The sequence below is a fragment of the Martes martes genome, assembly GCF_963455335.1.
Source record: "Martes martes genome assembly, chromosome: 1".
Lineage (NCBI taxonomy): Eukaryota > Metazoa > Chordata > Mammalia > Carnivora > Mustelidae > Martes > Martes martes.
Window position 1 is genome coordinate 132,426,885 of NC_137888.1, and position 14,851 is coordinate 132,441,735.

Sequence of the window (14,851 nt, forward strand, 5' to 3'; positions counted from 1 at the left end):
GTAGTGAAGAAAAAAGGTTTTCTTAGTTTGTGGTAGAAAAACTCTATTTCTTATCCTTTTTAATAGAGTATAATAAATGATGAATTTTCTTAATTGACTCGGCAGCCTTTGTCAAAGGGCATCTTATGAAATTATGAGCTTGGAAGAGGACCTCTTCATTAAGCAAGCTCATCATTTCTGTAACATTTCAGTCAGGGAAGAATTAATAGTGGGAAGGCAGCATTCTATCTTGGTATTATGGATCATATAAAACTGTATCTATGTAATAGTAAACCACTGTCCTTAAAATAATTTCACAGAAGTCAGAAAAATAAGAGAATTTTCACAAAAAATGCATACTGGCAATCTTAAATATCTTAAAAGCTAGTTAAGAAACACTTCTTCAGAAAGCATGACATTTATATGCACCTGTTTCAAGTACTAATAGTTTTTTTTTTAAAGATTTTATTTATTTATTTGACAGAGAGAGAGATCACAAGTAGGGATAGAGGCAGGCAGAGAGGGGAAGCAGACCCCCTGTTGAGCAGAGAGCCAGATGTGGGGCTCGATCCCAGGACCCTGAGATCAGGATCTGAGCCGAAGGCAGAGGCTTAACCCACTGCGCCACCCAGATGCCCCAAGTACTAATAGTTTCTACAAAAGATTTTACACATATTAGGCAGAGCCCCTAGAGGTCAAGAAATAAAGGTAGATGTTTAAGTCTGGCCAGAGACCTATCAAAGACAAACAATATGACTGCTATAAGTGATACAAGTTAGGTTAATTACAAGGTATACTTAATAATGGAGTATGAGAGCATACATGAATTGCCATATGGCAATAGGAAAGAGCTTATTAAGGGGCAATTAGCTGTTGATATTCAGTTTGCCTCTGGCTTATGTGGTTATGAAAAGAAGTAAAGAGTCAGAAAAACATTCGGAGACCCAGAAATAAAGAAGCCAACTATGAGAAAAGAGGGAGAGAAACTGAACATGAGACAGAGGTTAATAACGCCAAGATTTTTATCCACATTTAACTATTATTTCTCAGTATGTTCTAAAAATTTCCCCTTCATGCTTTAGACTTTACAGTGTTGATTTGAGGAAAAAATTATTTCCCTTCTAATCTCACCGATTTCTGCTGGCTGGCTAATAGACTCTGAGGCAATACAGGATTTACAGTTGTACCATTCTGTTGTTAAACTAGAAGGCTTAAAGAAGACATTGCACTGTCCCACTGTGATTTAAAAACAACTCTGACGACATATTTCTGATGACGTTTTCTTTTTTTATGACCCTCATTAGATGGCATTTTATGTGTGTAAAGTTTTGGGGGTAATATTTTTTTCCCTGTATGCTTACATTCACTTAAAGACATCACAACAATTGTAAAGTCACAGTTTTATTGGGCTTCATTTAGAGAATACTGATGTAACCTGAAGATGATCCAGGATCATCTTAAACAATACAACACTTTGTTTAAGATATACAACTGAAAGATAAGGATGACTTTTAGTTATCTAGAATACTGCTGGGGTTGTGGGGTATGTTCTATCTGGAACTATTGTGACCTTATAGTCTTTAGCATATCAGTATTTCTCAAGTGTCTATAGTATACCTTGTGTTTCAATCACTTTAATTCTTAATCAGAAATACAAATTTCAAAAGTGAATTTAACCACATCCTTACACAAAACTTTGGAAAATATATTACACATTCATCTTGAGTAAATGACATATTTTAATAAATAAATACAACTTAAACAAGGTCTTAGTTGCAGAGCTAAAAAGTTTGTGATTAAAAACTTCTCATATGCTGTATATTTTGGAATCATTTTAACATTCACTGTAAATACTTTTTTTTTTATTAAACACTTATTTGAGAGAGAGAGAGAGAGAGAGAGAAAAGGAGATAGAGATGGGGGGAGGGGCAGAGGGAGAGAGAAATCTCAAACAGACTCCCTGCTGAGCATGGAACCAAAGAGGGCCTCGATCTCAGGACCCTGAGATTATGACCTTAGCCGAAATCAAGAGTCAGACGCTTAAATGACTGAGCTACCTAGGTGTCCCCACTGTAAATACTTCTTATTAGAAGATAGATACAGGCATATCTCATTGTGAATTTGGTTCTAGACTACTGCAATAAAGCAAGTCAAATTAATTCTTTAGTTTCCAGTGGTGCATATAAAAGTTGTGTTTATACTATAGTCTATTAAGTGTACATTAGCATTATGTCTAAAAAACGTATATACTTAATTAAAAAATACTTTATTGCTAAAAAAATGGTAACTCATCTGAGCTTTCATCAAGTCAAAAGTTTTTTGCTGATGGGGGGTCCTGCCTGAATGTTGATGGCTGCTGATGATCAGAAGGGATGGCTACTGAAGGTTAGGGTGGCAGGGACAATTTCTTAAAGTAAGATAACAATGAAGTCTGTGACACTGAATGACTTGACTTCCTTTCATAAATGATTTTTTTCTGTAGCATGATTTTTTCCGTTTGATAGCATTTTACCCACAGTAGAACTTGTTTCAAAGGTGGAGTCAAACCTCTCCAACCCTGCCACTGCTTTATCGACTGAGTTTATGTGGTATTCTAAATCTTTCGTTCTCATCCGAACAGTCTTCCCAGCATTTTCACCAGGACTAGATTTCACCTCAAGAAACTGCTTTCTTTGCTCATTCATAAGAAGTGACTCCTCATCTGTTAGTTTTAACATGAGATTGCAGCAAGTCAGTCCCGTCTTCAGGCTCCATTCTTAAGTCTAGTTCTCTTGAACTTCTACCACATCTGTAGTTACTTACCCCCACTGAAGTTTTGAATCTTCAATTTGTAAAACAACACAATATCTTCAAAGTGCAATAAAGTCAAGCACAATAAAATGAGGTCTGCCTGTATTTTGGAAGCATTTAGAACCATTCAAATATATTAAATGAAAATGCCACCATTTGTTTTTTAGCTGTTTTCACTAGTCCAATATATCTACCAAGCTCCAAAACACTAAGGGAAGAAACCATTTAAGCGGAAGAAACTATGTGCAGAATTTTAAGAGAGAAAAAAATCCTGGTCTATGTTAAACACCGCATTTCCAAATATATTAGTTACAGTCCTTTTAGCTACAATATGCCAGGATTTCATATTGGATTGGTTTCTTAAAGTTCATAAGCCCTACTATATTTAAAAATTGTATGATAAATTCTGGACATAGCGACACAAATGACTGAAATTATATCCCCTGTATGTCAAAAAAGAACCCAGAAACAAACAAAACTGAGTTGCATGCCTCACTTGTCTCACTTGTATTGGGTTAAGTAAGAACACTGGGTGGTTAATTCTCAATCTTGGGTGTCAGGTCATTCTAAAGTAGTTCTGGATTCATAAGCTGAGAAATTCAAAGTTATAACTGAATCAACACATCTCTCAGTGATTAATGGAACAAAAGAAGAAAATATACAGAAGATCTGAACAATATTATCAATACGAACATTACCCAAGACATTTATAGAACATTATACTCAGTAACAGGAGAATAAATACTGTTCTTATGTGCACATGGAATATTCACCAAGATAGATCATATCAGGACTAAAAAATGAGCTTTAACAAAATTTTAAAAAATCATGAAAAGTATGTTCTTGAACCATAACGGAACAGGTAATAAATAACAACAACAATAACAAAAAAGGATAATCCCCAAATATTTGGAAAATAAGTAAGAGACTTCTAAATAACCCATGGTATAAAAAAGAAGTCTTTAAAAGACTTTTTAAATATCCTGAGCTGAAGAAAAATGAAATATACCATGGTAATTTCAGGGATGCAGCTAAAGCACTGCTTAGAAGGAGACTTATAGTATGAAATTCTTCTATTATAAAAGTTAATTCTGAAATCATTAATCTGGGCTTCCACTTTCAGTAACTTAAAAGAGAAGAGCAAAATAAATCCAAAGTAGTCAGAAGGTAGGAACTTTTAAGGTAAGAGCTAAAACCAATGAAAGTGAAAATAGAGGGAAGAGAGAAATCAATCAAACCTAAAGCTGGTTCTTTGAAAACATTAATAAAGTTGATAAACTTCTATGCAAATAAGAGGTAACATAAAAATAGTCCATAGCAGGAACACACACATACACACTGATATATTAACTATAGACACCACAGAAATTAAAAGGATAATAAGGAAATCAAAACTTTGCTCTCAGAAATTTGACTCCTTAGATTGAAAAAGACAATTCCTTGAACAGCATAAGCTATTAAGTCACTAAAGACATAAATGATATGAGTAGTCATGTATGTACTAAAAAAGAATTCATAGTTAAAAACCTTTCAACAAGGACCACCAAACTAGATGGTTTCACTGGAAAGTTCTATTAAATACAGAAGAAAAAAATAGGAATCAATGAAACAAGAGAGTTCAGAAATAAACCACACAGATAATCAACTAATTTTTGACAAAAGTATTAACGCAATTCAATGCAGAGTGGGTAATCTTTCAGCAATGATATTAGAATAACTGAATAGCCATGTACCAAAAATAAATAACCTTGACCTGCATCTCTCACACTATACAAAAATTAGCTCATGATGAATCATACATAAAACCATAAAACAATCAGAAGAAAATTAATACTTCTGACTTGGGTTAAGGGAAGGGCTCTTAGATATGATGCGAAATCAAGTTTGATAAAAAAGTTAATAAACTGGATTTTACCAAAATTAAAAATTTTTATTCTATGAAAAATACTTAAAAGAAAACAGAAGACACAGATTGGAAGATAATATTGTGAATCACAGATCTGACAACAGACACATATCTAGAGTATATAAAGAACTCTCAAAACACAGTACTAAGGAAAAAACCCAATTTATAAGAAGGGCAAAAGTGAGCCATCTCAACCGACATTATTCTAACAATACTTTTTTGTTCTGAGGTAATTATTCATATGCAGTTGTAAGAAACAGTACAGAGAGATTCCGTGATCCCTACTTCCCTTAACATCGTGTAAAACGAGACAATATCTCAACCAGGATATACAACCACTGATACAGCCATAATATAGAAATATGCCATTACCAAGAGGATCTTTCCTATGTTCTTTTGTAGCCACACCCACTTTCTTCCTATCTTTTCTTGTCAGACAGTAAATTCATTGATCTTTTCAAAGAAATCGATTTTTGTTTCATTTTTCTTTAGTGTTGCACTGTTTTTAATTATATTGGCTTCAATTTTTACCTTTATTCCTTCCTTCTGCTTGCTTTTGCCCTCCTTTTGCTCTTCTTTTTCTAGGTTCTTGAGGCAGAAGCTTAGATTATTACAATTTTGACTTTTCCTTTTTTCTAATGTAACCAGTTAGTGCAATAAACTTCCCACTTGGCTCTGCTTTAGCTGTGTCCCACAAATTCTGATATGTATTTTCACTTCATTCACTTCAGTGGAATTTTTAAATTTATCATGAGACTCCCTTTTCAATGCAGGGATTATTAGAAGGGTGCTGTTTGGTTTCTAAGCATTTGTAAAATTTCCCATCATCTTTCCGTTATTTCTAACTTGATTCCATTGTGATCAAAGAACACATTCTATATGATTTCAATTCCATTAATTTTGCTGAGGTTTGTTTCATGGCCTAGGATATAGTCTATCTTGGTATATGCTCTGTGAACACTTGAAAAGAATGTGTATTATACCATTATTGGATGAAGTGTTTCATAACCGTCACTCAGATTTTGTTGGATGATACTGTTGTTGAGTTCTTCTATATACTTGGCTATTTTCTATTAATTACTGACAGTCTCCAACTATAAACATGGATTTGTCTAGCCCTCCTTTCAGTTCTGTCAGTTTCTGGTCTACATATTTTGCAGCTCTGCTGTTTTGTGCATGCACCTTTGGGTGCACTGAGCATTTTATCACTAGGTAATGTCCTTTTTATTTCTGGTAATTTTCTGTGCTCTGAAATCTACTTTATTCGATGTTAATATAGCCACTTCTGCTTTCTTTTGATTAATATTTGCATGATACATCTTTTCCTAACCTTTTAATCTGCCCATATCATTACATTTAAAGTGAATTTCTTTCTTTCTTTTTTTTTTTAAAGATTTTATTTATTTATTTGACAGATCACAAGTAGGCAGAGAGGCAGACAGAGAGAGAAGGGAGGAAGCAGGCTCCCTGCTGAGCAGAGAGCCTGATGCGGGGCTCGATCCCAGGACGCTGGGATCATGACCTGAGCCGAAGGCAGCGCGGCTTTAACCCACTGAGCCACCCAGGCGCCCCTTAAAGTGAATTTCTTGAAGACCATATATAGTTGGGTCATATTTTAAAATCGGCTAATATCGATCTTTTAATTGTTGTACTTAGACCATTTACACCATCTCCACTGTGACAGTCAATCAGTAGAAAATGGAATCTGGAGAAGACCATTATTTGTGGAAGTGTGGAAGGAAAGACCAAATGAGTAGGGCTGCTGGAGGAGAAGGGTCAAAACAGTATATTTTTTTTTTCTTAAAAAAGAAACAAGCAAAGAGGGAAAGGATAAAAATCCTGTAGGTATAATACCTGATGACTCATGGTCATGAAGGAGAGTGAATAGTCAGTTCCAAAGTAGAAGGACAGAAAATAAGCTGAGGTTCAGGCTGCTGGCAAGGGAGAAAGAAGTTGAGCTAGTCATTTCTGGTGGCATACATATTGGGCAACCACTTGAGAACATGAATAAAAGGATGGCCCAACAGGGTAGCTGGATGCTTTAAAATGGTAGTGCCTCCAATCCACAATGTCTCCCACTCTCACAAATACCATACAGCATTTTGGGTTATTATCAAATCACAGATGCTTTCTCAAGGGTATTTCTTTAAATTGCCCCTCCTCCGCTGCTATTATCAAATTCCTACCCAACAAGTGCAAAGCTCTCCTAACTGGTATCCTTGTTTCCAGTCTTGCCTCTCTCAAATACACAAACTACAGTAATTTATTTTAAATGCCAATTACAACAAATCACTTCCTGCTTTATATTCTCATAAATCAGTTACATGTGGTAGATATTCTTTAGAATTTAATCTTTGTCCTTCTCCTCTCACTTTACTGGCAACTTCAATTAGCATCATATGGTACGTGGACTATCAAACTGGTACTGTCAAATCTCTCTCCAAAGCTCCAGAACCATAATACTCAATTTTCTACTGGATATCCTGGTCCCTCGGATACTCCAAACTCAACACGTCCGTAACTGAATTCCTCTTTTCTTTGGCATTTCTTTCCCTATCATTCATTATCCCTGTGATTTTTACCATCATTGCCCATGCTGTCCAAATTATATTTGATTTTTCCCTCCCCCTCACTCCCATATTCAATTAGTTACAATTCCTGACAATTCTAGCAACTTGGTATTTTCCAAATTTTCCATTTATCTCTATCCTCACTGCCATCATCTCTTTTAGCAAAGATACTACTTTTTTAAGCAAATCACTACTATCCCATTCTTACTTGTATCCCTTCAATCTCTTACCAGTATGCAACTAGCATAGTACTAAATCACAAATATCAGAAAACCATTATGTTTCAATACCACCCACTCCCCCCTTACTGTAGAAAAAAGATCTAGACCAATGCTGTCCAACAGAATAACCACTAGCCACTATATGGCTGGCTACTGAGCACTTGAAATAGGTATATTCCAAATGAAGAAGCAAATATATAATTTTAATTAATTTAATTAATTTAAACTTTATAGCTGCATTGATTATTATATCAAATAACTTATTATTCTTCCCCATAATTTTTAATCATGATAATTCTTCATAAAGAAGTGAAAGAAATTTTTTTTCAAAGGGAGTAATTCTGGCATAATACTCAGTAGTGTAAGACCAGGTATCACTGGACCTTGTAGTCCTTCATTATGCTTTTTACATCTACTGTATAACATAACATTCACCGAAAAGAAAAGAATATTTCAATCATTAGCTGTGCTTAGAATAGAAAGCTATTTGTTTAAACTGTTGAGACACAGAATTTTTAAGATGGGTAGCTATACTGACTTTGATGGCTAAGAATGATTTTTTTTATCATATGTTTATACATCATATATAGGTTTAACAGCTTAGAAGTCATACATAATTACACTGTGATATGTGTTAGAATATACTATATTTTAAAATATCACAAAATTTACAAGATTATTAATCAACAATGAAGAACCTCCCAATTAAATACTATAAACCACCACAGCAAAACAATTGCTAATCCAGAAAACAGGAAATAAGGGAAGATGTATAATAAACATTTGGGAGATATGAAATTTATCCCATGAGTGTTGTAAAGAGTTCATAATTTAAGGATGCCAAAGCCCAAGTGTGTTATGAGGGTCTTTCCTCAAAAGTGACATTAATTGCATATCCCACAGATGCTTATTATGTACTCTATTTATATCAAAGTATAAAATGTAGTTGAAAATATACAGGTTCAATATATTTAAGGGTGATAATAAAACACAGTTACTCTGGCCTAGCAAAAATTGTTCTTTTTAAACTTTAATTTTTGGTCTCTCTGTAAAACAGTATTATGGTACTAAATGAAAATGGTATTCAATCTGTATACTTGAATCTCTTGTGATTAAGAGTCTTTAGGACTCAAATAAATACATACTCAGGGATGGAACTGTAACACTGTATTTTAGAGGCTTTTGCACAAAAATAACCCATAAGTGATGAAACACAGGACATTCTTATTCTCATACTAAAAATGAAAATGCCAAAAAAAGCAACTCTTGGGAATTACCTTGGAAAGTTGGAAATAATATAGCCAATGTTTACTTTGGATATTAGTCAGTATGCATTGACAGGCCCCTATGGAACTTAATTTTTTATAAGTCTAATACCCATTAATAATTGGCAAACAAATGACAACTCAAAATATTTGAATTAAAGCAAGAGAAACTTTGAAGTGCAACAGGAGTAATCTTTCATAAAGTTAATGAAAAACACAGTATAAATTACCTTCAGAAAATATTATTTTATAATATCACTTACATGGAATTGAACATTTAACTTCAAATTAATTTTGTTTAAACTAAACAGCAGGTTGATTGATTTAACATTTTGTAAGAGAAAAACCAGCTATAATTATCCAGGGGATAATGTACTCAAGTACATAAAATAACAGCATTAATAAGCAAATTATCATATAATATACAAGATCTCATGGGTAATTATTCCCATATTTCAAGATAAATATCATCAATTTATTTAAAATTAAGATAAGCTAATTTGGAATGACTTTAGCCAATGTTAGTACAATTAATATTTTTATACTAATTCTAATTTTGTTAAATAAATTTATTACCAAAATATAACAAATAGTTTGCATATGGCATATCTGTCATATCAGGACACTTCTACATATAGTTTCTTACAATAACCAGAACAAAAACTATTTTTAAAAATGGAGTAATTACAAATCTTTCCCTTAGTGATAATACAACTATATCATAATGCAGGTTTTTTAAAAAGAATTATTTATTTATTTTAGAGAAAAAGCAAGAGAGAGCCCATATGCATATGAGCAGGGAGAGGGGTAGAGGGAGAGAGAGAGAATCTCCAGTGGACTTCATACTGAGTGCAGAGACCGACTAGGGGCTCCATCCCAAGACCCTGAAGTCATGACCTGAACCGAAATCAAGAGTCCGATTCTTAACCAACTGAGTCACCCAGGAGCCTCTACAAAGCAGATTTAAATAAATTTTAATGTACCATGCAACTGCTGAAGAGTGACTAGAATATGAAACCTGGAGTCAACAGGATTATAATTTCATTTTGCTATCACTTTCTTCACATGTAATAAACACATATTTATGATTTACTTCCCATTCTACACAAATTGTTAGTACTGATAATACTTACCACTGACACATTCATTACTGACATTTTTATCATATTGTTTTCTAATTTTGTTACAGTATTTTGGTATGTAAGAAAATACTTGTTTGAAAATTTAAATTCTGTAAGAAAACAGCTGGAATACAAAAGCACATTTTAGATGGTGGAAGTTATGGATTCTGATGTCATCCTAAAGAGTAACTTTTATCAACTGAAAATTGATTACTTTATATTTGTCCACTTGAGGATAAAGTACTCAAAATGCAAGCTTATTGTTTTTAAATATTAATATTGAATGTCAGCCTAAATTACCAACTTTCTTCCAGCAGGAATGGATAGTAGCATCAGCAATTATTTAGATGAATATTACTTGTATGACGTAAAACCAAGCATGATATTTCAATTCATTTTCATGAGGTACAAACCTACAATATTTTTTTAGATTTAAGAACACAAAATTATTGTGACAAACTTCTATAGAAGTTTACTCTTCAGCTTCTACACTGTCTAGTTAGAAGCACTGGTCTAAAAGACAGCTGTTGTGTTTCCACATAAGTAGAAGCTCAAACGCTTTGGTGAAGAAAACACAAGAAGCCAGAGGTGGAAAGGTTCATGAAACACATACTACATCATATTCACAAAGCCATGACATCTTAATTGAGTAATGGTAATGCCAGATAATGATAACAAAAGTACTGCCAAACATATCTTGAATGCTTACTACATACTGAGCACTATGATTTTTGCATATTATAACTGAATTCTCATCAGCACCCTAAGAAGTAGGTACCATTACATTTAATCTTCATTTCACAAATGAAGAAACCAAGGATCAAAGTGGTTAAACAGATCTACTTCATTTCAAAGCCTGTGCTTCTAACTGCTATTTCATATTATACTCATATTTTTCTCTGGCCCCCAAAGACTCTAAAAGTCATCAATAGGAAATATACAGATGAGTTGTACAACTGAAGGTAGCATAAAGACAAAGGAAAATTTGACTACATGTATCCCACAAATAGAAATAAAACAATCAGATTTAGTAAATGGAGTAAACTCCTTACACTATAGTAGAGACCAATTAAGAGAATGAATGACTTCCTCAAAGATGAAAAAAAAAATGTATATTTTTAGTTAATGCAGAGGAGATTCTATACTAAAATAATGGGATAACTGAGTCAGCTATGGTTACTGCGAGCCCTGTTATTGTTAGTACTGCTGAAAAATAAAGTTGCAAGGATTAAGAGTGATTATTTCATGGATCATGGAATTTTATTGGGAAGGTGCTGGTGGGATGTCAAAAAAGCCCTATGAATCATTATGATGAAGAGAAAGCTGATGGAAACTAATGTCTAAAAAGGAAACTGGAACACAATGGTTTATAAATCATCTTACCCGAGTCAGTGCCACCACCACTGCAATGTAAAGCACCAGCTCAAAGAGGTAATAAACAATAAAGCATTTCAAAGAAATGATAAATACGCCCAACATTAATTTCTTTCTCCAATATCTAAGAACAATGTCTAGAGTTTAGTAAACAATTTTTGAGGGTGTAAAATGGGTTTTTCTATTTGAATAAATCACTTCTTTGAGTGCACAATGGAGAGGAATACAGACTTCATCTCCTGACCTTGCCCTATCTGTTTTAAAGTAAATTTTTATATCTATAATCACAAACACATTAGCCAGACTTTCAAGTGTAAATGATGATTCATTAAGAAGTTGCAGTACTGCCCAATACCCATGTTACCCACAACTTTCTCATTTCCAGTGGGAATGATGGAGCTGCTCTCAATGATGAAGTCAAGCTTAAGTCACAGAAATGAAAATAAGCACCATTAAAACCGAAAAGCAAGCACCTTTACTCACAGTTCAGGGCTTCCAAAGAAGATAGAAAGCTGAGTTATAATTAGTGAAAGACTCTTTCACATGAGAATATAAAGAAAACACTCATTGATATTCTTTTCTTTGGGATAAATAAATAGCCTCTGCTCTGGTCTGAAACCTTTAACTTGTTTGAAATTCTCTGTAATTCAAATAATGAATTCATATTTACTGAGCATCTATTATATATATCTTAATAATATCTTCTTAGTTTTCCATGTTCTATCTGAGGGATGAAATTGCAGAAAACATCTACCAAGGAACTGCCCAGCACTAGCTATAAATGTTCTACTGCTTCAATATAAAGGATCCTTTTAATATCTGTAGTGCTACACAATTAATCCATATTTATTAAAACTGTAATCTTTCTAATTTTCCTACCCACCCTATTAAGCCACTGAATAAGTACACATACAAACAGACACACATATCTGAGGAGTGACTGGCTCCCTTTTCTTCTGCTACAGCATGCTACAGAAGTTACATGGCTGAAGATGATTACCACATTATGTTCACTGTGAGGGACATTTATCTTACTTTTAGAAATGCACTTCCCAAAAAAATGGAAAGAACATGAGTATCCTACAGGTTTGTTTAGGTTTGAGGCTGGTTTCATGTGTGTATGATCTGTGTGACCCTGAACTTCTTAGAATGCTTGGCTTAATGATCTGCTGCTGTCATCTTGAAATTCTTACTAATTTTTTTTCACAGGGGACGTTCATTTTTATTTTGTGCTGGGCTCTGCAGATTATGGAGCCAATCCCACCTAAATCTGAATTATGACTTCACTATTTAATATGTCTAAATGCACAGTTAGGCTTAGTTTCTTCCCCTGTACAACACTCAATTAACAGGATTGGTGTGAGTATGAGACGAAATATGATTATGTGAAAATAGTAACACAGAGCCTGGCACATAAGACATATGAAATGAAATGGAGCTGAAACAGTTCTGGTCTTACTTCTGTGGATCTGAGACATACAGAAACCACCCTAAGTCATAATTAGATACAGCTGAAACTTAAACTTTGGTACTTACAACCCATATATCTGTGGTGCGATTTCTAGTCTGTTCAAGTGCATATAAAGCTCAATATCATGCTTCTTCAGTAGATGATCCTGGATCTGGTTGACTTTAGTAACAATAGCAATTGTTGGCCCCAAATCCTGTGGTCTAGCAAAGGGAATGGGAGTCATCAGTGTTTCTTTCCCCTAAAAAGAGAAAAAAGTGGAGCAATGTGTTATTTCAATATGAAATGAACAAGTGTGTGGACATCATTCTTGAATAACCAGTAACTACTTTAATCATCTCATGACAAATGCTTAAATTGTGGAATCATATGCTGATCATCATACAGATGATTGTGCTCATAAAATAAAGGCCAGAAACTGTCTTCTGAAATATTTCCTACCTTATTCCCTTGACCAGTTTGTCTGGTGATATTAAGTATTTCAAGATAATTTTTGCTGGAGGTAGTGGTAGCTGCTATTCTACTTGTCTATAGTTAGTTGGTCTAATCAGCCATGGGACCTAAATGGAATGATTCTGATAAGATATTTCTTGTGACATAAAATCTAAACACGAAAAACAAGAAATGAAAACTGTTTTACTGTTTTACGTTGAGCTCTCAAAACTATAAAAAAAAGGCAGGAAATAAAGGAAACTAGTATTAGAAAAGAAGATATTTTCTGTCCTTTGATCAATTTAAATAGCTGAGTAGGAAGATTTTTAAACTCTCCAGACCAAAAGTACAGCTGAGTTAAAAAAAAAAAAAAATCTATGTAGGCTAACTACAACTTTCCTTCCTCCCCTTCCAAATCCCACATTAAGAAAGATGCACCTGTACTGCTTGTAATGCTTTAATGTAAACTTCAACCACCATCTCAAGTCTGATGATTTCCCCTAATATGATGTCCAAGATTTTATTTTTTTACTTGTCAGAGAGAGGGGGAGGTGACAGAGGGAGAGACCAAGAAGAACAAACAGGGGGAGCAGCAGGAAGAGAGAAGCAGGCTCTCCGCTGAGCAAGGAGTCCTGGGACTCCATCTCAGTACCCCAAGGTCATGACCTGAGCCAAAGGCAGACACTTAACTGACTGAGATACCCAGGCGTCCCTATGTCTAACCTTTCTTATGTTGAGTCCTCAATTTCTACCTCTCTCCAGTCTTGAGATTTATAGCATCATTCTCTGATGACTGCCTGCCACTCCCTCACTCAACTTCTCTAGCTCAAATTTTTGTTTCTGCTTTGCAAATGCTGCTTTTTCATAGAGGTCTGGTCCTAGTTTAATTCTCTACTTGCATGTGATTCCCTGAGTGATCTTACTCATACACAGTACTTCAACCAACACCCATTTGCCAAAGACTTCCAAATCTGTATCCATAACCTAGAACCTTCCTGGGTTCTCTCTCATACATTCATATGTTGGCAAGGAATCCTGGGTTACAAAAGGGTCTCCAATTCAGCAGACCCACTACTGAGCTTATCACCTTCTGCTCAAAAACATGTTCAGCCTTTCCTCATGCCTACCTCAACCCATCCTCCAATAACAACACACACTTTGCCAATTTTAGCTCCTCAGAACCACTCAGGAGACTCTTACTATGTATGTCTTCTCTCCTATAGCTCTACTGTTATAACCTGATTTGGGGTCCCAATCATTTCTTTCCTCCTAACTGGTCTTACTGCCCTTAATTTAGTCTGCTTTTAAATCTAGCTTCCAAAATGCCTGGTGATTCATCTAAAACAGGTATTAAATTATGTCATTGCCCTCCTTAAAACTTTTTAATGGCTCCCACAGGAAAAACAAAAACAAAAACAAAAACAAAAGACAAATTATTTTTTTTAAAGATTTTATTTATTTATTTGACAGACAGAGATCACAAGTAGGCAGAGAGGCAGGCAGAGAGAGAGGAGGAAGTAGGCTCCCTGCTGAGCAGAGAGCCCGATGTGGGGCTCGATCCCAGGATCCTGGGATCATGACCTGAGCTAACAGAGGCTTTTAACCCACTGAGCCACCCAGGCACCCCAACAAAACACAAATTCTTGAGCTAGGTCTATAAGGTCTTTCATTATCTGGTCAGTCTCTACTCTTACTGTGCTTCCAGAGATCCTGGGGATGCCATTC

At 34.7% G+C, this 14,851-nt stretch overlaps 1 protein-coding gene across 4 annotated transcripts in view; it reads right to left on the minus strand.

The window, feature by feature from the left end:
• The window catches only part of TBC1D5 (TBC1 domain family member 5), a 543,265-nt gene that overhangs the window by 187,195 nt on the left and 341,219 nt on the right, over nucleotides 1-14,851 (minus strand). For all 4 annotated transcript variants that reach the window (XM_080807878.1, XM_080807881.1, XM_080807879.1 and 1 more), the window contains one exon: nucleotides 12,763-12,935. In XM_080807878.1, coding sequence (XP_080664004.1) covers nucleotides 12,763-12,935 — 173 coding nt within the window. The remainder of the gene's footprint in view (nucleotides 1-12,762; nucleotides 12,936-14,851) is intronic.